Here is a 23,367-nt window from a genome sequence, read left to right as displayed (position 1 = left end):
CAAGTCAGTTAGATTAGTTTAAAACAAACCCTGACTTCCTCTCAAACCTCACATTCCCATCACCGTTTCCTTCTCATGTACAATGATAAAACTAGAGCAGTCGTGAGGGGGTGTCATGAACTAGTCAGTATGGACTAGGATACACAGAAAGATCCTAAAGTTGGGATAAATCAGGTAACTTTGCACGAAAGACTTAGCCAAATCATCAAAATGGCAATCAGGATCCAGGCCACAAACAGCTGGAAGATCTTAATCAATGTATTGAATTTTACATGGAAACTAGATAACAGTGCACTATGATGGGCTCAGCCTCTTATAACTTATCTTAGGGAAAATAAAATTACAGAACACTAGAGTGAGAAAAAAGCATTAGCAAGTATCTAGGCGAGGGACAACAGGTACTTTTGTCTTGGCACACCAACCTGGACGGACTGATAATAGCTGTTCACAGTCCTGTGTGTCGAAAGAGTACAAGGATCAGTCTGGACTCCCAAAGCAAGGACTTGGATCAAATACCAACGCCTGCCAAGGGCAACGGACAGGGAGATTGTGCTCTATTACTTTCCACCTTTTGTACCTCGTTATGTGTGCCATTCCTGATTTTAGTTTGTCCTCTACTTTTCATAAATGCAAAACTCACGCCCAGAGAAGTTAATGAAGTTAATTCAAGGTCATACGAACCAGTTAGGGCTGAAACAGAATGCACAACCAAGTCAAGACTCCATATCTGCTTCAAAAAACTTAGTTGGGAGAAGATAAGGTACATATAAGGCTGCCAATAATTCAAAGAAGAAAATGCTAATTGTTTGTTCTGAAAAACCCTTAAAGAAAAGTTGAGTTCCACAGCAACACCAACTCAGGAACTTTCACAGAAACTATCCTGTGGTTAAAAACACATTCTTCTCCCTTTGCAAAAGGAACCTAACATTTCCTGCCTATAAATCAGTACATCACAACATATCTCCTGAAACTTTATTAATTGTGGTTAAAAAAAGAGAAAGTGTGTGAGAGAGTGAGCAGGTGCTATGCAGACCTGTCAATGCTTACTTCAGAAATGAAGTCTCCACTGTGGGAAGAAAAAGCTGAAAAATATTTTTCACTTATATTCCTCCAGGCATCTTAAAGCTTGAAACAATAGTTGATCAGAAAAAAAGGTACAGAGAGAGCTAGAGATTCTTACTTGCTCTAATGTAAGCTGCTTAGAAATGGTATCGTTCTCCAGTTTTTTAATTTTCTTCATCAGTTTGTTGACCTGGAATTCCTGTTCCTGTTCGAGATGCTGTTCTAGTTCGGCTTTCTCATGCTGCAGCTAGAAAATAAAAAAAAACACAGATGTGGAAATTGAGACGCTCAAAAGCCACAGAAACAATGGCTCCAACAGCTGGTTACACTGAGTAAGAGACACCATCACAAAAGTTACATTACTCATTTCTGCTCCTATATCCAAATGTATACCTGGTAACCTGTTCCTAACTGGTTCCTCTAACTTATAACCAAAAATTATAGTGCAGGGCCGGCTCCGTGGCTTAGCGGTTAAGTGCACGCGCTCCGCTGCTGGCGGCCCGGGTTCGGATCCCGGGCGCGCACCGACGCACCGCTTCTCCGGTCATGCTGAGGCCGCGTCCCACATACAGCAACTAGAAGGACGTGCAGCTATGACGTACAACTATCTACTGGGGCTTTGGGGAAATAAATAAATAAATAAAATTAAAAAAAAAAAATTATAGTGCAAATACATAGGCACTTGATCTTAGCCAAAAGGCCGAGAAATCATAGGCCAAATACATATGAGCATCAAACTATGATTAAACACAGATTTCAATTTTTAAAAATATATATGTGGTTGCTTCTGTAGGGAGGAATGGGGAGCCTAAGGAATGAGGAAAGGAAGGAAACTTACTTTTCACCATAAATATACCCTTCAGCACTTTTTAAGTTTTATACCATGGGCATAAAAATTAATAAATTAAAAAATAGAAATCTCACACTGACAGTTTTTATTAAATGAATTACTCAGATTTATATAATGTATGTAGAGAGGGATGAGATGTTACAAACACAAAACATACTTAGTAAATTATTCCAAATGCTATTTCCCAACGTACTTAGTAAGCATGCTTTGGCAAAAATCAGTACAATTATCTTTCTAAAATGAGATTGTACATCACATCTCCCGTCTCTTTCCTAAAAACAAAGGGAAAGCCTATGATTTATGCAGTTAAAAGATAAAGTTGTGGGGCCGGCCCGGTGGCACAAGTGGTTAAGTGCAGACGCTCCACTGCGGCGGCCCAGGGTTCGCCGGTTCAGATCCCGGGCACGCGCCAACACACCACTTGTCAAGCCATGCTGTGGCGGTGTCCCATATAAAGTAGAGGAAGATGGGCACGGATGTTAGCCTGGGGCCAGTCTTCCTCAGCAAAAAAGAGGAGGATTGGCAGATGTTAGCTCAGAGCAGATCTTCCTCACAAAAAAAAAAGATAAAGTTGTGTTGCCATTGCAAGAGAAAATTTTAAAAATTTACTCCAACTTTTAAAACCAACAGGGAATAAAAGAAATCCAGTGGATACATGACAACCAGGGATCCCATTAATAACTATGCATTATTTCTAACATTCTCAGCTGGGGAGTTTTGTTGATCCATAGTAGGGGTTGGAGGGAATGACAGCCACAGGGCCTGATGCTTTCAGAACCAAGGAGAAATTAAGTAAAAGCTATTAAAAACAATGAAGCACATGGTTTTATTTTAGGGTCTAAGATGACACCGCCCCCTAATTTTACCTTCAAAACCCTTTCTTTGGGCAGACACTGTACACCAGGTTCTTCACATGTGTTAGGCAGGCATGATAACTCCTATTTTATATGTGACAAAACAGGTTACTGAATTACCAAGGTAATTCAGCTGGAAAGTGGCAGAACTTGGGACCCACACCCTAAACCGCAAACCAGTGTTCTCCCACTGGATCCTGATCAAACCCTGGAGGGGTCAACTTCAGACTCCTCCACTCACCAGCTAATGCAGCCTTGATGTTTGGAAAGTGAAACGATTAAACGCAGACAACACTAAACCACGCATGCTCACCCAGGGGATGCTACGTCTCTGTAAACCCGGCACAGGGTGTGACGGACAACGGAGAAAGCTCAGCTGGGCCTGATCAACCTCAAAATGGCTACTCCACATTTGACACAATTGCCACTGCTCTGAAAGCACATACTTGGTTAAAAAAAAAAAAAAAAAAAAAAGTTTAAAATCTGACATAGTCTTCTAACACTTGGAAACGTTGACTAAACAGATGCTGTTTTTTCTCCAACTGTTTTTGATGTGCAGCTCCAAAAAAAAAAAGTTGATCAACCTTGCAGGGACCCAGAAAAAAAGCAGATGTGAGGAGGCGCTTACATTGACAAATCTATTTTTAGCTAGCTCTTTAAAACTCAGGTTCTGCAAGACCAAGCAGTAATTAAAAGCACTAAGAGAAATGGACAGAGAAGACGAGTTCCTGGCATTTCAGACACAAAAGACCCCCATGGGGCAAATATCACCTATGAGGAAAATATAGCAAAACATGTACATATTTACCTAACACTTTTATTCCATAAATGTTTGCTGTATATCTTCCATTCGCAGGTACTATGTTAATGGTGGGTGAAATCTATAGTTATTACCCTCGCCCTAAAATAGTTTATGAACACTAAGCTTAAATGATAGCTACTGGTTTTAGAAAAACGAACTTTAGTCTTAAAACCTTCAAGCCATTTGCATGAAGTTTTTTTTTATAGTAGCTGTGTTTTCCGCCAATATGTTTTCAATTACTGCCATTTTTATTTGAAAGACCCTCCCCCTCTTTTTTTTTTTTTTTAGCATTCTGCTTCTGCCTTGATGTAAATTAAAACAACAAAGGATGCAATCTAACGTCGAAAAATCTCTTGCCCTTCAGGCAGCATTTGTCACAGAATGCTAATCTGAGAAAAGGTAAGGTTCTCATTGGCTTACAGGAAAACAGTCATATTTAGACAGATGGGCTAACATTGTCAATATCTGATGAGGTATTTCCTTTAAGAATACAGATTAAACTAGTAATAAAATCTATAAAAACTCTCAATTTTAAGAGGGGTTTCCTTTCAAGAGCTATGCCCTAAGGAAAATTTGATGGTAACGCTCTCCCTACCAGAACTCAAGGAAGATCCCTGGGTTACACTAACCCACGATTTGGAAAATATCAAGTCAGATGTAACTCTGTTGGCCAAAGAGGCACAGTTTTCATCATCCCCAAAAGACAGAGCTGAAACACACAGCTCTGCAGCCTGCTTTGTTCAGGCATCTCTCAGGTGACATACAATTTAGGAGCAGGGCACGGAGTTTCTGAACAGAACACTAGAAACAGAAAATATGGTTCTTCCTTGGAACAAAGAAACCAGCAATAAAAAGAGAAACCCAGAGAGAAATCCAGAAACACTCTCCCCTAAAAATCATGAGATGAGAGTTAAGATGAGAAAGGAGAAGGAGGCAGAGCAAGGGAAAGGATCTTGAGAAATGAATAACCATCGAGTTTGCCTCATAACAGCTTGCCTGAGAAAAATTCAGAAATTGTTTCTATTTTAAACAGATACCCTATGAATTCAAGCCATTTGGCCCCAAAAGGCTTGAACCAACACCCTGAACCCACCTGCCTATTTTAAAGCTGTAACTCATGACACCACAAACAAAAACCCTAAAACGAAGCCTAGGGCAGGCTGACCCAAGATTAGCTACCAGAAATAAACTCCAATTTCATCTCTGAGGAGCAGCTTCAACATGGGTATAACATGCAAGGCATGATTTTAATAATCACAGGTCTTAATGCTTTATGAGAATTTTAAATCTTCCAATAAGGTCAGAGATCCTGAACTAGAACCAAAAAAATTCAAACGAAGTAGTAAATAGTCAAGCAAATTCTATTAATGTGTTTGAAAAACTCCTGTGCATCTTAAATATATTTAAAGCAAAATACTTAAGTTGATTAAAAGTTTTTTTCAAAATCAGAATTTTCTGTAAATACACTTTTTATAAAGTCAATCTCAAAGGTTATGGAATAGTCTTATAACTGTTATTTGTGTAATATACTGTTAACATTAACAAAAAAAAACACTGTAGAACTGAAATCACATTATATAACAGATGATCCACCAGCAGCACATTTTCAATGGAATTAGGGTTATATAAATGTTTGTTCCCTTAGGATTTAGCATGAAAAATATATTAACATAACTGAAAAAGCCATAAGCAACGATATAACTATAAACTTGTAAAATTCTAAGTACTAAAAGTTGAGTGTTTTCTTATTGTATCCACTCATTATATATGGAGTCCCAAAGCAAAATTCCAACCCACTAAAAAATACAAGTGTAGCATTAATCTGATCTAAAACAGGCTAGCCTTAAGCATCATTCAATTACCAATAATTACTGTCTTTCTTACAATTTACAAAGGCTTTCTGGAGCCACTTCAGTGAACCGGGCCTCTTATATAAGAGAATCAAGAATTCTTCACTGAATGACTTTTTATTCTGGGCAAAACTCTCTCTAGCAGGTAGAGGCACTAGAAATCATTCACCTGAGAGAACCACAATAGGTGCACGTGTGGCTTGGCTGTTGAGCCAGTCTGCCCACCTAGCATGCAGCAGGTGTGCCAAATCCCAGGCTGAGTGAAGTGTGTTTACAAGTCTTGGCTTGTTGTCAATCCAGGCCATGCCAAGGGAGGCAAGCCTTCTGGCCACTAGTCCCAGGACCCAGCTTTCTCAATGCAACTTGAGAATAAACCCAAGGTGGCCCCACCTGTTTTCACTAGTTAACACTAATATTTCTCTGTACTCACAGTCCCACAACCAACATCCTTAGTTTATTGACAATTACCAAGGACTAGAGCTATCTGCATTGGACCAAGTAGGGGCCACGACAGGACAATAACTTCCTTAAGTCATTGGACTGTCAAAAGCAATTATCATGTTATTAACATGAGCTTTGAAAAAAAGTTTAAAACTCTCTCTCAGAACATTGAGTTTCTCAAGACTGCTCTGCTGAGCAGCCTGAGCACAAAGTCAGCCTCCCACCTCCAACTCAGAACACCACTAAATGCCTCTTGGGCCCACACTTATTCCCACCTCCTTCCCCTCTTCTGTTACTGGTACCATTATTCTCAGTCAACACCTCACATCTCATCAGTTTCCAAATGGCATAAGTCAGCCTCCATATCAGCTGTCAAACACACCCTCCTTCTGTGCTCACGGCCCCATTCTAGTTCAGGTCTTTTACTCCTCTTCACTGGGACATTGCCAAAGCTCCCAAGGGATCTCCCCAGATCCACTGTAGGTCATCCTAGCAGACAAACCCTATTCCTTCAATGCCCTGCTCAAACCTCTTCAATGGCTCCCTACTACCTGCAGGTTAAGTCCAAACTCATTTGCACAACATTTGTGCAAATCCACAACCCAGTCCCTATGCAAGCTTCCCATGCTTTCCTTGTGCTATTTTCACACTCAGCCCAAGTAACAGTCTCAGGTTTGCAAACATGAATGCCTTCAGGGTCTAGGCTTCTAGCAAACAAAGAACGGATGACTCTAAGCACAGGGAATGGTGGCAACTGCAGTTTAAGGCAAAGCTCATGTCTTTTCTTAAAAAAATAATAAATTAAAAAAAATCAAACTCACCATGCTGGCTAAACACTTCCGGAGACCACTCTGATCCAGGGTCTTAGAGACTGTGAGGCCTCCCAGTTATACTGGACGACTCAAACACAGCTGCTGCACACTTCCTGCCCCCAAACCCCTGGACACGCTGTGCCCCCTGCCTCAAGTGCCTGAATCTCTCCCTCCAACTTACTAAAACTGGGAGATGGCTCAAAAGACATCTTCCGCAGTGCCCTCCCACACACCCTCAGCATGATGTATACACCCCCTCCTTGAAGCTGTGATGAGCACACTGTACTTCATGTGCACTTTAATGTCTAGTTCATGGTGTTTTCCATATCCTTTCTACTATTAGTTACTTCTAAAAGCAGCTAACACATCAAGGCACTTACCAAGCACTTTATGGACATCAATGCACTTAATCGCCATAACTCTATGGTTGATACTATTGTCCACATTTTACAAAGGATGAAACCACAGCTTAGGGAGGTAAGGTAACCTGCCCAAAGTCACACAGCTGGTGAGGGAAAGATCCAGGGTTAAAGCCCAGGTCTCTGGATTCAAAGCTTTTGCCCTTATCCCTGATGTGTGCTGCCACCCTTGAGCACCTGGGGACATTCTCAATCACCCTTACAGGACTGCAAGCTCTATGAAGAGCAGTGACCACAACTTATTCAATTCCACCCTAGAGCACCTAGAAAAGCCTTATCTATGCAAATATTGATTGGATAAATGATAATACCTCACCTCCTATGAACTGGCTCCCCCCTAGATTAACCCTCAAGATAAGCAAAACAACTAGGTAAATACAAAAGATACCATTAGTGTGTATATATATAGTGCTCTCAGGTGACCATCACCCAAATCAAGAAATACTAACTGCCAGCTCCCCCAAAGCCCCTTGTGTCCGTTCCTGATCATAGTTCCCCATCTGCTTGAAGTAACTGCTCTCCTGATTCTTATGGTATTCACTTCTTTGCAACTTTTTTCTTAAAAAATAAAAATTTACTATGTATTTATTTCTAAACATTACTTTTGCTTGGTTTTGTATTCTTTTTTGTCTAGCCGCTTCTGCTCAACGAACTTGTGATTCCATTCATCTGTATTATTGAGTCTAATTGTGGTTTGTATTCTTATTGCCTTATAATATCCCACTGGATGAGTATATCACCATTTATCCATTCTACAGATGATGGGTATCTGGGTTATTTCTAGCTTTTTACTATTATGAACAGCACCATAAAGAGCATTCTTCTACACATCTAGCACGTATGTGCACACATTATGAAATATATCCAGGAATGGAACTGCTGGGTCATAGACAATGAACATATCCAACTTCATTACGTAATGTCAAATTGTTTTCAAAATGGTTGTAACCCCTTCCATTCTCTGACAGCAGTGTGTGAGAATTCTCTAGTAATATCTGGTGGTTTATTTCTCCTTTCCTGATTACTACTGGGGTTGTATACTTTTTCATTTGTTTACTGGCCATTTGGCTATCTGCTTGTGTGAAGAGTCTATTAAAGTCTCGTCATTCTTCTTCTGGGTTGTCTGTCTTTCTTATGGATTTGCAGTTTTGTGTTGGTTATACATGTCGCAAATATCTCCTCCCACTCTGCGGCTTGTCCTTGCATTCTCTTTACATGATTTCTTATGATACGTCTTTGGTTCTCTTCTCTAGGCATTAACTAATGACAACACTCCCAAATTTACATTCTAGCCCAAACTTCTCTGTTGGGAGAGGCTCAGTCCAACTGCTTATTTGTTTTCTCCATTTGGACGTCTAGATATTTTAAGTGAACTTCTGAACTTCTGATCTTCTCACTCTAAGTCTACTCCACTTGCTGTCTTTCCTATCTTACATGATGGTAACTTCATTTTTTCTAGTCATTGAAGCCAAAACCTCTAAGTCTTCCTTGACTCTGTCTTTTGCTCACACTCACTTCTAATCCATCCTCAAATCCTATAGGATATTCCTTCAAAATGCATCCAGAACCCAATGGTCACCATCTTCACTACCACTATCCTAGAACAGTCCACCCCATCTCTTGGTGTGGATTATAGAACATCCTTCTAATAGATCTTCTTGCTCTCACCTTGGCCCCTACTCCATAATCTCTTCTCAACATAGCAATCAAAACCAGATCATTTCACCACTTTCCTCAAAACCCTGGTGGTGTCCATCTCAGAGAGAAAGCCCAAGTCCTGACTGTGGCTCAAAAGGCTCTACATGATCTGCATACTGGCCATCAAACCCCCAGACCAACTACTTTCCCAATCTCATCTCTTCTTCCTCTCCCCACAAGACTCCACTCCAACCACACTGGCCTCTCTGCTGCTCCTCCAACACGGCAGGCACAATCCCACCTCAAGGCCTTAGTACTTCCTTGTTCTCTCTGGCTTCAATGCTCTTCTCTCAGAGATCCACATGGCTAGCTTTCTCTTCTCCAAGATGTGTTCTGATATTATCTCAATGACTGACTCATTTAATATTTCAACAGCCCCCATACCCTTTACAGTGTTCTATCTTTTTCTGTAGCACTTAATACATTCTCATGGTTTTTGATGCTATGTTTTACATTTTCACACTTAACTGGTTGTTGCTGGTATACAGAAATACATTTCTTACATGAAAAAACTCTTAATTCTAATTATTTACCTGTAAGTTCTTTAAGATTTTTCCAATTATAAGCCCACAAAAAAGCGGCAATCTTAGTTCCCCTTTCCAATCCTTATATCTTTTCTCTTTTTCTTGCCTTTCTGTACTGGCTAGGAATCTACAACAACGAAGAAAAGAAGAAAACACAGCAGGCATTTTTTCTTGTTCTTGATTTGAAAGGGAAAGTTGTTAACTTGTCATAATTAAACATAATGTTTGGGTAGGCTTTTGGTAGACACTGTCAGGTTTAAGTTCTATTCTAGGTTCACTATGATTTAATAATAAATTGCTACATTTTGTCAAGTCCTTTTTCTCCATCTATTAATACAATCACGGTTTTTTCTTTTTATTCTGTGAATGTGGCAAATTATACTTACTGATTTTCTATTGTTAAATTAACTTTGCATTCCTTGTATAAATCCAACATAGTCATGAAGCATTCTCCTTTTAATATATTTTTGGATTCATTTTCCTTATATTTTATTTAAGATCTTTGTTCATAATTGATATTTCACTATGATTTACCTTTCTTGAACTATACTTAAGTTTGAGCATTAAGGTTACGTTAGCCTTAAAATAAGTTGAGCAGCATATTTTTTTCTTAACTTGAGACTTAATAGAAGATTGGAACTATTTCATCCTTGAATGTTTGGTACAACTTCCCAATCTCATCTCTTGGTGAAACCATTTGAGCCTGGAATTCTTTTTCTAGGAAGGCTGTTGATCACTGATTCAATATCTCTAACGGTTAGAAAGCTCATGTTTTCTATTTCTTCATTTGATTGTAGAAAATTATATTTTTCTAAGAATCTGTCTGTTTCATCTAAAATTTCAAATGTATTGCCAAAGTTACTTATCTTTTGAATGTCTGCAAGAAAAGCTGTGATGTGTTCCCGTTTCCTAACGAAGATTTGAAACTTGCCTTTATTTCTTTGAACGTAGTAAGCATCGTTGCTTCGTAGTTCACGTCTTATAATTCTAATATCTGAAGTATCTGTGAAGTCTCTTTCTGTCCTGTTCTTTCTACTGGTTTATATTCATGAAATCTCATATCTCCACGTCTCTGGTTCTCCTTGTATGATGGACAATGCATTTGAACTTTTATTTGTAGGAGAAACTTATGGCCTAAGGTGAGTGATGGTATCTTCCTCCAGAAAATTTCATCTTCTTCTTCCAGTCGCCATATGTCTGGGTCCATCTTAATCCAAAACCAAAGCTTTATGTTCTCTGGCACACCCAGACGATGCAAATCAGGTTCATTCTTATCCTGAGGGTACAGCTCTTCATGATTCCAACTTAAAGTGGAGGTGATTTATCACTGTCCTCACCTTTGGCCAGTCCCGAGCTTTGACTTCTGTAACCCCAGCTCCACACAACTACCAAAAGCACAACTCACTTTCTCAGCTGTTTCTTAATGAAGAGCAAATGCTCTCAGGACAAAAGAAGCCTTGGGTGCTGGGGTCTTCTCTCGATCCCCATCCTTCCCCAGATCTCAGCCCGACGGTTCTTCACTACCTTGTTTGTTCTTTAATGCTTTTAATAAAAATTTAAAAGCATTTTGTCTACCTTTTATTTACCCTCAGTGAGGTTTGCCTGAATTATTGAGCCTGTCATTTTCTAGAGGGGAAGGCCATGTAACTTTTACAAAGGAAAAAAATAGCTAGATCCTTCTAGAGAGTTAATTATTTTTAAGATTTTATTTTCTTGTCAGCATTCTCAATACCAAGGACTCGAGTCAGGCCCTCACTTCTGAGCAGATGGCTCCAGAACAACATCAGGCTTCCTATCCACTCAGAATACCTAAAGGGCTAAGTTTGAGTTTACTAGATTTCCAATAGCATGATGCAGCTGAAAGAATTAACACCTTTAAAGAAGTCTGGTTAGGAGAAAGGTTAAAGAAAGATGCTCCACAAATAAAAAAAAGAAGTCCTTGGGGCCGGCCCGGTGGCACAAGCAGTTAAGTGCCCACGCTCCACTGCGGCGGCCCGGGGTTCGCCGGTTCGGATCCCGGGCGTGCACCGACGCACCGCTTGTTAAGCCATGCTATGGTGGCGTCCCATATAAAGGAGAGGAAGATGGGCACGAATGTTAGCCCAGGGCCAGTCTTCCAAAACAAAAAAGAGGAGGACTGGTATCAGATGTTAGCTCAGGGCTGGTCTTCCTCACAAAAAAAAAAAAAAAAAAAAAGAAGTCCTTTAGGCTCTGGAGTCAGCCTTATGCATTGAAAATCCATTTTGTAAACACTAGCAGTTTCTTCTTCTAAGGAATAGTGTTTAGCCCAAAGAAATAATTCATTCTAAGCTGAGTCATTACTGTAAATTAAAATAAAAAGCCTTATCTTTCTTATCTAGTTTATGAATCAAGGGGGAAAAAAAGGGAGGTGAAGACAGCAACAAGAGATACCTCTGCATTTCAACGTCATTACTGACTGGGCTGACTGTAAACTGTCTTGAAAATGAAAAAAACCTACCCAAGAAATACAAAACATTGCAACATTTATAACTGCAAGGTTTTGAAATCCTTTGAAAAGCGTTTCCAGGGATGGCTCAAGTCCATCTACAGCGGAGCCAAGTATCCTTCAATAACCAAGATTCACCTCTTCACCCAGAAATAATGCTTACCCCTACTCTGACTAAAGCAACATCTCACTCCAGCTTTATCTAATTATTTTCAGTTTCATGTTCCTTCTACTTTTATTTTCTCTCTACCTACATTTTCCCACATTTTGTCAAAGAAGTCAGCATGGGAACCTTCTAGGCCCTTACATTTTTGGGAATCCATGCTGGTACATCAAATCTACATAATCAACACACGCGCGCGCGCGCACACACACACACTTTGAAAGAAACTCAGTGATTTCTTAAGACTAAAGAACTGCATCAAGTTTATTGTATTTTCTAATCATAATGCAAATTATGTTGGACTGAGAGATTTTTGGCATTCTACTAACAGGAAAATTCTGGCTTATAATTTGGCCCCTGGTGGTTGCAGCATTTAAAATGCATTAAAAACATCCCGGGAGCCCTTTGCAGATGTTATCGTGAACACAATGTGTAAGCCTCTTGCTCCATGAAAAGAAACAAAGAACAGACAAAGCTGAGGTTTAGATAATTTGGAATGAAAAACAACATTAAAAAATAAAAACACCCCTCTGTTCCAACTGTTCTGTAAACTGTTAGGTGATAGCCAATTTTTCTGACCAGCATTAATAGCGCTGAGAAAATAAAAGCCAAGAGGGCCGCTGGTCTAGCCACCTTAATAAAGAACATATTTCAAGGTCTCTTCTCCCCCGCCGTGGAGAGAAACAAGTTTTCGTCCGAATGGATGCAATGGCAGTCTTAGCCGAGGTGCCTTTAAAATTAACCAAACTGAGCTTCATACATATTTATCACCCTGACATGTGATTCTGCTGCCTGCGCAAATGAAATCACTTCATAGCCATCTCAGTGACATGGAAAACTTGGGGTAAAAAAGGCAGCCTCAAATCTTGGTGTACACGCTTAAGAAGGGAACTGGGAGTCTATACTCACTTCTAATGCCTGCTACCCAGAGACGCAACCTTTCTGGGGTTAGGGAAGCATACACTCTAGAAAACCGAATCCATCAAGATAGTATTAGAAGAAGAAACTACTTCTCCAGAATTGAGGGGAGGAGAGGGAGAAGGTAAATGAAGTGATAAGCCTTCGTCTAGATGAATAGGCAGATTCGAGGACTTATTGAAATTCTTCTTCTCGGTTTTATTCCTGTGCCAGCGAGATGGAAGAATAATGCTGCTGCGTGATATCCTTCTCACTGCTCAGCTATAAATCATTTGGTAGTGGCAGCCTCAGCTGTGGTTTTTGCCCACAACTTCCTTCCTTTCCTCTATATATTATCTTTCCATAGATGCTAGGAAACTTCAACTACTTTAATTCCAGAAGGCATTCTAATCTCAGGGACCAAGTCAACAATAATAAAAATAAACCAGGCCACTTAACAAGAGATCCAGAAAACTTTTATTCTTAAGTACTTTCAATCATCAATAAGAATGTGCCCCCTACAATAAGGACATAAGTATAATAATTTCTACTATAGCTACAGTGGCAATATTTTCTGAGGACCAGATCCAATTTCAAATGTGAATCGAAAGTACAAAACTACAAACCTATTTATTATGTTAGATCTAAAATTTGAAAGTTGGATTAGGTTGAAAAGATTGAGAGATATATGTAATACCTGCTATTCTTCTTATCTCAGTCCTCTTCCAGGGTTTTAAAAAAAAGAAAAAAGGATCCACTAAGTTTTGGCAGTGGTATTGGTTAGAAGAGTACAGACAACAATTGAACAGGTCTTCCCAAAGAGCAGGATGCATCGGGCTTACATAAAAGCAAGTGAGAAAATCAACAACTGCTAAAACCATTATCAGGCTCAGGGAGGACAGGTCTTCCAGTTGGCACTGGTGATTGGTAGTTAACGGTTAGCCAGCGGAATTAGGGATTTAAAAAAAAAAGTGTTAAGACTGAGGGCCAGTGGAATGAATCATATCAAGACTGACAAGACAGTTAAGCTAATCATGAGAGCACTCTGATCATACTAGTTCTTAATGGTTTGGGCAGTCCAGAAGCTTCCATTACCTGCAGATGAGCCCGACTCTGCAGGGGGCTTCAGTGCATTGCTGTCCATGACAAACAGATGCAACTATGACAGCAGGACTCGGGGCTCTCAAGTCAGTGACACAGAAGGAAGTTTCAAAAGGTAAGAACCAAACAGGCATCAGAATGTTTAAATTTCCTTTTTAGGAAATAAGATATTTTCTAATTACAAAAGTAATGCATGTTGCTTTTACAAAAGGAGAAGAAAAGGGGCACAAGAAAATTAACATAACCTAAAAGCTCAGCACCCAAGTCTAATTACAGCTAACGTTTTAGAGAATAGTCTTTTAGACTTTTTTTTCTAACGTGCATGTTATATATCAAATTCTGATAAAGTCTGCTCACAAAACATTTCTTATAAATTTTAATTACAAATTATGATTGAACTACCACCTCTCTTCAAGGCATTCCAGAGCTGAATTTGGTTCTGATGCAGGCTTGTGCTGGACTCAGCAAAAGTACTAGAGGGTTCTTTTTAGGACAGTTTTCACCAGTCAGTAATCAATCCCATGGTCTGGGCTCAGAAGGATGCAGATTTTTCAGACATGAGTTTTCACAGAATGAAGACATAATTTTCTGTCTATCCAGTGGATATATACAAAAGCAAGGGAGAAAAGCTGCATGCTCTTTTTTGGGTGTGTTTTTGTTTGTTTCAGTGAGGATTAACGTATTTGCAGGTGTTGAAGCTATCGCCCAAACTCGATCTTCTAAAAAGGCAAAGGGATTTCCTCTCATCTATACTTAAATGAACTTGATTCAGTTTTTAAGGCTATTAAATACCACCTCTGCCAGAGCAGATGGGAAGGAAGGTGTCTCCTCCATAGCAATAATCTCATTTTGTTCTTCGGACCAAAGAATTCCTTTGAAATGCACATAAAAGCATTGTTCAATCACTATATCGGAGACAACAGCCAAAGCACAGTGACAGAACCAAAACTGTTCTATAAATAGCCTCTCAGTGGCCTTTGGGTGAAAAATGCTAAACGCCTTCACGGTGAACAGGTCAATTCACTCATCTGTCTATTGGTGACTCCCGCAGTTCGGTTTCCCTGAGCAGGTTTCTCATAACAAGGTCCTATCCAGAAGCAAACATCCTAGAGAGTCATATTAAAGTAATTACACAGTTGGAAAAGTCTATTGGTACCAATTACTCTAAAAATCTTCCAGATGGAGATCAGTTCTTCCACACTGGGTGGCAGAAAATGTGAGCCTTCAACAAAGGACCGGTTTAAATCCTTCAGGAAAGCCTGGGGGATGGGTAACATGGGCCTACAACCCTTGTTCCCTGTAGCTATACCAGATCTCTCCAAATGGCTAACAGTAGAGGGCTTCCTGGGTATTTACCACAAAATGGCATATTGTGATACCTGATATCTAAAGTGAGAGATCACCTATCCCGCCACAGAATAGACATAGCTCTAGAACTTGCCAGAGACCTCAACTTCAAACTATCTGCCATCCATCTCCTTTCAAAAGCCTAAGAACTAGGATGGAAGAATGAGGAGTTATTGTTTAATGGGTACAGAGTTTCAGTTTGAAAAAATTCTGGGGATGGATAGTGGTAATGGTTGCACAACAATGTGAATGTCCTTAATGCCACTGAATTATACATTCAAAAATGGTTGAAATGGCAAATTTTATGTTAGGTATATTTTACTACAAAATATATTTAAAAAGCCTAAGAACCCAGCTGGGATACATGAGAGATTGTTTCAGAGGCATGCTGACCGTCCATTTGTCCAGATTCTACAAGTCAGATCTCTAATGAGCTACAGACCCACCTAGAGCTCCCCGAGCAATGAAATTACACCTTCACACTCTATGCTTTATTTTGACTGAGGGTAAACATAAGACTTGGCCACATGAAGACTAGTGCTACACATCATACACTACTTCCGGCAAAAACAGTTTATTCTGTTTTTCAGTTTGTATATTATTTGGTCTCTTTAGAAAGATCCACGGCCCTCAAAAATCTTAAGTTTTTAATATATGAAAAACGTTTTTCTCCTGATGAAGTAAAACTATTTTTTTAAATATTTAAAATTTAAAAAAAATTTTTTAATATTTAAAATTATTTTAAATTATGAAAAAAGAATCACTATATTCCTCCAGGTCATAGCTTTATTTATAGGATGGCTTATTTATAGGATGGCTCAGAGCTTAAATTTTAAGTTCAAACCTTCTTATGCCAAGTGTATTACTATAACTTCCTTTTCTGTTGCACACGGCTCTTATGTTTTCACTCTTATTTAGTATCTTATTTTAAGGGACATCAATGTCCCTGGAAAGAAGGTGGGTTTGATAATAAGTGAATGAGAGGCTGGTTATAAACTATACACTATAGAACCACTCACAAAGAAGATGAGTCTTTATAGAGAAAAGGAACATGATCTGGCTAGGTTTTCACTGCTATATAATGTACTTTGGTCAAAGACTCCAAATACTAACAGCCATGTAAGTTGAAAACAAAAAATGTTTCTTGCAGTTTTAAAAATTAGGGCACCTGATTATACACTAAACAGAAAACAAACCATAATTGCATCCCTATAATTCGAGAAGCAACGTACAGAATAAGCTGTCTAACACTGCCAAGGTAGATATAGTCAAAGGTCAAACTAACCTTCTCCCTCACTCTTTCTCTGAATCAGAACGCGTGAATAAACAAAAACTTTCAGTGCAGAAATTCTGCCATAAATCTCTGCTAGACAATAATGCCTAGGTACCTCTAGTCTTCACATCTCAAGAACTACTATATAAATCAAATTTTGTGCAAGACTGTAACAGTGTCTTTATTTAGTAATTAGGTAGAAAAATGAGAATAAAAGACATATGGGGCAAAAGCTACCTGGACTATTCTATGGTCTTAAAAGTAACGTTTCTATACCAAAGCTTCCAGTCTTCTCTTACATTATCTACGTTGGACGATAAGAAAAGAATTTAGGAAGTTTTTTAAAAGCCTCAAATACTCTTTTTATTATAACCTCATGAAAATACATACTTTAATCAAATTAATGGATGAAATTGTTGGTGATGCCAGAGAACAAAAAATACAAAGGAGTGTTTCTACCTTTCACAGCCATCCGACAAAATAGTCCTCCTGGGATGATTTCACACCTGCTCAGTATTTTGGACAAGCTGTGTTAAATAATGAAAACTCAATATTCTACTTATTCTTAAGTTCACGTTAAGTAACCCACAAAACATTTGCCCTAAACAAATTTTACTTTTGTACTTTACTAGTAAGATTTGAGAAAAAAAAGGAGGGGAAGAACCTCGGAACTAGAGGGATCGAACCTTCCTATAGGTTTTGTGTGGTGTCTTCTAAAGATTATTAGTGATTAATGTTAAGTTTTAATAGCAGTCTGGTATTTGTTCAATAACATATCACTCACCCATCTGAACACAGCTGATTGTGTGTAATTTTAATTGTCACGGATACCTTTTATTTTTTTCCCCCCAAATTGACTCTTCATATTTTAGTGCAGAAGACCCACTTCCAGCTGCCAAAAATGTTCATGTTTTCATTACAGATTCAACATAAAAGGAGGAAAAAAATCCCACATTTGGTGTTAATCCTCATATTTCCAAAATACTACATCCAGCATTTACTCCCACGCTAAGGCCTCAGGCTCAGCAGCAATGTTCCGGAAGGCTTAGGGTATTTTTTGTCTTATCTTACCTAAGCAGATGAGCTACAAACCACAGTCTTGAGCATCACACTGTCGCCATCTTTACCTGGTATTTTTAAATCTCCAAAGAACTTTAGCTACAACCTCATCAGTAAATGTTGCATGCAAAGTGCTCTCTCAAAGTCATTTTTTCCCAGAGAGGAAAGCAGGCAGGGAAGATGAGAGGGTAGAAAAGATCATTTACCTGCATCAATTTTCTGGAGAGCTCATTAGTGAGGAACTCTTCTTCTTTCTCGTAATTTACGGCAAGGGTTTCTTTCTCCTTCTGCAAAGCCTGAATTTTCTTGAATAAGGTGTTACTGATGAATTCTTCTTCCTGCTCAGCCCTGGCTTGCTGTTTTAAAAAATAAAAATAAAAAAAAAAAACCATGTTAAGGAAACAGGAAATTTACTAATTGAAATACAGTTCTTATTTGCAGAGAGGGTGCCCATTTTAATTAGAAGTCTATTTTTAACTGTGAACCAACAGACTCCAAGAAGCACAAAACAGAGGAACTCAGTAGCCACCATAAAAGCGAATCTGACTATCACTCCAAAGGGCCTCCTGTACTATCTATGGCCCTTCTTCTTAAAGTGATATGTCAAAGAAATTAACAAGGATTGTTTCCCAATCCCATGTCAATCTCCAGAATACAGAAAACACCTTGCCCTATGGCAGGCAGGTCCAATCCTAGGATATGTGCATCCATTCATGATAATTCTCTGCAAGTCGCTACATCTCAAAGGTTTATACTTAAAATATCTAAGCAACACTTTTTACTAGAGCAGAGAAGTTCAACTCACTTAAAAGTAAAACCATGTCACCTCTTTAGGATATTACTGAAAGGGTTTGGCTATACAATTTAAAAAGCAATACAGATACACATGGATTCATTTACATGTTCATTGAATAGTGAGTGGAAGGATATATACCAAATGGCTAAAAACTAGTTATTACAAACTAGAGGGGATCCAGGAGGTAAGGGGCAAGGGTAGATGAAAGGAGTTTCATTTTTTACTTTATTTCCCTACTGGGAATTTTTTGGAGGTGAGGGCAAGGACAGGCATTACTGAATTTTAAAAACAGAAGAACAGGAAGCCAAGCATAATTCAATGGAGATGAAAATATTCTTCTGTAGATCCCTCCCCCACCTATGTTTTAACAGAACAAACAGAAAAACCTAACCCTCCTTGAAGGAAATGAATCTTTGCAGAGAGAGGGTACTTGTTTCAAACGGACTCAACTCCATTCAAAGCACACTTTTTAAACCGCAATATTTTGATGCATTAATTCCAAATACCGCATTCCTGTTTCATCTGCCAAGTCACAGGAGGGAGAGCTGCATCAACTCCAAGCCTCCTGCACCTGTCACTTCTAATAGAACAAGACAGCCAGAAGGGCAGGAGACAAAAGGGCTCCTGCATTCAACAATTACCACTTTTCATTGTAAAAGGTCCAATCACCACTCCCGACTCCGGTGGTTTAGATTTCTGTACATACTCACTAGCTTCCCCAACACCCACACCCTAACAGCGATGGTTTCTGGGGAGTCCATCTTCCCTGCTCTCCATCACAGTGGCCCAGAGGAAGAACGCCAGTCCCTGCAACTGCTTGCCAAGTAATTCTGCAAAAGAGAGCCACATGGAGGACTCAGACAGAAAAAAAGAGCTACATAAAAAGTGGAAACTTTGGGAGAAGGTCCAGCACTCAAGTTCTTTAAGACATCAGTTGGGATTGGCCAGGAGAGTTGAGCGACAAAGAACAGATCACTGAGCTAATAAATTTTTATTACCAGCCAAGAGCACCCAGTGAGCAGGCCCAAGTCTCCAGTGGTTTCCTTACACACTTCGTTAGCACTTCTCAATGTCTTACTCTTTGCACTATGGTCAAGGAAAGATACTGAGGATTGGTACTTGCCCTCCCTCTTCCAAGTAATCCCCACTCATCTTCAAACCTCACATACTTCAAGATCTCATACTACTGCAATGGGCAGAAATACAAAGTATTTATTTAAGGCATATTTTACACATATATCCAAGCCCTCAATCTGTTTAAGCTACCTGTTTTTCTGGTTTTGACTGACAAAGTCCTATATGATTTAAATTCTGATTATTTTAAAAGTTACAGAACAAAAAGGTGGAGAAGAACTACAATGCTTTTGCTGGTAATTCTGCACTTAGGATTCAAAAGAGTGTTGGCCATAAATTAATTTCATTATCAGGTCAGACTCAACTTCTTGCAAGTTATCACACAGTCAATACTTTAGACGACTGGTAAATTTAAGCACAAGCAGTTAAAGAGAAGCAGACTTAGAAGCTCAGCAGACCACCTTCCCTTTTGCACAGGGGCCTAGAAGTGAGGAGTTGAAAATAAGAGGCTAGGCCCTAAGAGTTTATACATGCAGCTTCTGCACCCGCCTCGCTCCCCGCAACACACACATATTTCATCTAGCCATTAAGTTACAGGGACAACAGGTTCCAGTGTAATATAAAACAGAACTTTGAGATAGAAAGTAGATTAGTGGTTTCCAGGGGCTGGTGGGGTGGGGAGAACGGGGAATGACTGCTAATAAGTTCAGGGTTTCTTTTTGGCGTGACGAATTAGATAGTACTAACAGTTTACAGAACCTTATGAATATACCAAAAACCACTGACCTGTATACTTTTAAAGGGCGAATTTTATAGTACGTGAATTATATCTCAATTAAGAAAAAGAACTCTGGGGCTGGCCCCGTGGCTTAGCAGTTAAGTGTGCACGCTCCGCTACTGGCAGCCCAGGTTCATATTCCGGGCACGCACCGACGCACCGCTTCTCCGGCCATGCTGAGGCCGCGTCCCACATACAGCAACTAGAAGGATGTGCAACTATGACACACAACTATCTACTAGGGCTTTGGGGGGAAAAAAAGGAGGAGGATTGGCAATAAGATGTTAGCTCAGAACCAGTATTCCTCAGCAAAAAAAAAAAAGAGGAGGATTAGCACGGATGTTAGCTCAGGGCTGATCTTCCTCACCCAAAAAAAAAAAAAAAGAAAGAAAAAGAAAAAGAACTCTGATAATCAGCAGGGTCTGTATTTCAGAGAGCACCTGGTTTCCTTTGCAATTCATCCCAGGGAATGTAGCAAAATTTCAAAAGGATGGGGGGAGGGAGATGTTGAAGTCAGCTAGACTTGCTCTAAAAGTGCCTTCCAAAGTAACTGACATGTCACCAGTTGTGAGAGGCAGAGGCCTTAGCAAACAAAGTTATTTACGATTTTAGAATAGCCACTTATTTCTAGGCAAAGTCCACTAAAAAAAAAAAAAACATTCTCAGGATCTCTGAACAATATGAGGAATTGTTCTGCGGAAGCTTGTCAAAGCCTGTCTCACTTAACAAGGGGTTAACAGGGCCCAACACAGATTTTATTAAAAGGCCTCCTTTAGCCAAATTTTTGCCACTTCTTAGTTCTGAAGCCTGTTATTCTTCCTCCCACAGCACCTGAACATCCAGAGAAAAACCATCCATTGGGAGGACAAGATTCCAGGTCCCTAAAACCCTAGGTCACCCTTTTTCCAATTGGTCACAGATCATTTCAGGAATTAACGCATAAATGAGGACAAAAGGCAAGATGCTGTATCCAATATAGCCTCAGAGAAAATTGTTTAAAAAGATCAGATATAGTGTACTGACAACCACAGGTAAATTGGATTATCAGATGTGAACCTTGCATCACAGAAAATCAGTAAGGATCCATTTTGATTCCTCCCTGCAGCTTTCTCCCCACTCTACGTGCATTGTCATCTCAGTCTTAGTCTCAGTCAGTCCTGGCTTTTTCTTCCCCTAACTCCAAAACAGGCCTTGTTTTTAAGCTATAAAACAAATTACCTTTCCAATTTATTCCCCCCAAAGGAGCCAGGAGCCAGGAGCCAGGAGCCAGGTAGACAGCAGCCTAGGAGAATGACTCCAGCCCCAGGCACCATTTGCAAGGTAGTAGGAGTCAGACAGACAAAGATGAACACAGCAGAGATAAAAAGACAGGGTACCTTATGAAATCTCATCGGTTTTATCAACACATTTCCCTTTTTATCTGAAATGCTTGAAAAATCTCAACAGAACCTAAACACATTCAAATTCAAAATAAAACTGTATTTCAAAAGCTAAATAAATAAATCAAGGTTTACCTATAACTCCGCAAACTGTCAAAAGAAAATGTGAACAGGAAAATTAGAAACTCTTTGAAGGAGGAAACCTTTTCTTAGTGTTTTGCGTATGTTTGCAGAGTTGAAGACTGGGAAAATCTCAGGGAAATAAAAAATCTGTGATCATATTTTCCTGTTCAGTATGGTTCTAGTTGCTACATTTAAAAACAGAGTGAATTTGGTACAACCATATTCACTTATTAGTGTCTGCTATTTTGGCCCGCACCCAGCCGCAATCACTCGATGTCTGCTAACATGAGGACTAGGATATAAAGCAACTCTCCATCATTCTGTGCTACCAAAAGTCAAATACAAAAAAAAAGGGCAACAAAAAAGAAATGGGGTTGCGGGGTGGGGGAGGAATTTACCAAGTCCTCTGGGAAAAATAAACACCAAAAAAAATTCTTAGAAAAAATCATTTTCTCCTGAGTCACCACGTATTTAGGCAAGCTTACTGTAAGTGAGAGCAATTTTCTGCGGATAAGGAAAACAAGATCGTTCTGACCCACTGCTACTATGACCAGGGCACAAATTTGATAGGTGATTCCAATGTGATTATTTAGTGTTTCTGCTCTTGTAGAGGCATTTTGGAGATCAAGGGAGAGTACAGAAAGGAGAATTCAAAAACTCTCAACGACAGCACTCACTGCTTATGAGAAAATCCAGGTGCCAAAACCAAAATCACGGTTAGGATGATGTAGTTCATGACCTAACAAGCCTAAGAAAAAGGACAGGTTTCCAAAGCAAGAAATTCAGGCAATATCTATTTGATAGCAGCTGTAGGTAAAGGATATAATCAAGGGAGAGTTTTAGTGACTACCAAGGTAACACATTTGCATTTGTTTTAAAAAATTGCTTTTTAAGTTGATAGCTGATTTGTTTTAATAACAAAAAAAAATCATAAAACTAAAATACCTTGAAGCTCTAATGCTTAAGAATCCAAGCAGGCTGTATTTATTATTTTAATTATTTAAATTTAGGGATCTATTTAAATGTATTATTCTAATTATTTAAATTTATTATTCTGTTGCCTAGTACTTACAATCCAAATTTTAATGATCTTAACATCTCAGTTTGAAATAGCATCTGAAACCAAATTGTTATGATAACAGGAACCACCCAACACAAAGCCAGGCAACTGAATAAACCCTATTCTTTCTCCACTGGCATTTACTAGGTGCACCACTGCACATATCAATTGTTCTGGGAGAGGTTCAGAGTTCAGCAGAACTCAGGACTGAAGGCTGGCGCCTCTTATAGGATTAGCTCAAATATCCGTCATACCAACGGGTTTATCGACACAAACCACTGTCCTGCAGTAGTCCTGCACTGTCTAACATTTAAGTGCTAGCACTGCAGGGGCGGGTGGCAGGTGATGCATGCAACAGCCCAAAGTCCATACCTTCATTTCTTCTCTTAGAAGAACTGTTTAGTCTGCAGAAGCACTAAGTTATACTGTGCTTCCTCCACGTATTGCACACTAGCTTATAGTAAAAGCAATTAATAGTCAATAAATGAAAGCACTTATATTATTTATTCCAAAGTAGTATTGCCTACAAATCACTAAG

The 23,367-nt window shown here is 39.3% G+C and overlaps 1 protein-coding gene across 1 annotated transcript in view; it reads right to left on the bottom strand.

The window, feature by feature from the left end:
- Positions 1-23,367, bottom strand: part of CCDC6 (coiled-coil domain containing 6) — a 109,276-nt gene that overhangs the window by 37,716 nt on the left and 48,193 nt on the right. The window contains exons 2-3 of the mRNA XM_058543402.1: positions 17,826-17,975; positions 1,181-1,309 (exon numbers count right to left, since the gene is read on the bottom strand). Coding sequence (XP_058399385.1) covers positions 1,181-1,309; positions 17,826-17,975 — 279 coding nt within the window. The remainder of the gene's footprint in view (positions 1-1,180; positions 1,310-17,825; positions 17,976-23,367) is intronic.

This window comes from Diceros bicornis, chromosome 6, assembly GCF_020826845.1.
Source record: "Diceros bicornis minor isolate mBicDic1 chromosome 6, mDicBic1.mat.cur, whole genome shotgun sequence".
Classification (NCBI taxonomy): Eukaryota; Metazoa; Chordata; class Mammalia; order Perissodactyla; family Rhinocerotidae; genus Diceros; species Diceros bicornis.
The sequence above is the reverse complement of the archived record's forward strand: the minus strand, read 5'-3'. Positions and strand labels throughout refer to the sequence as shown.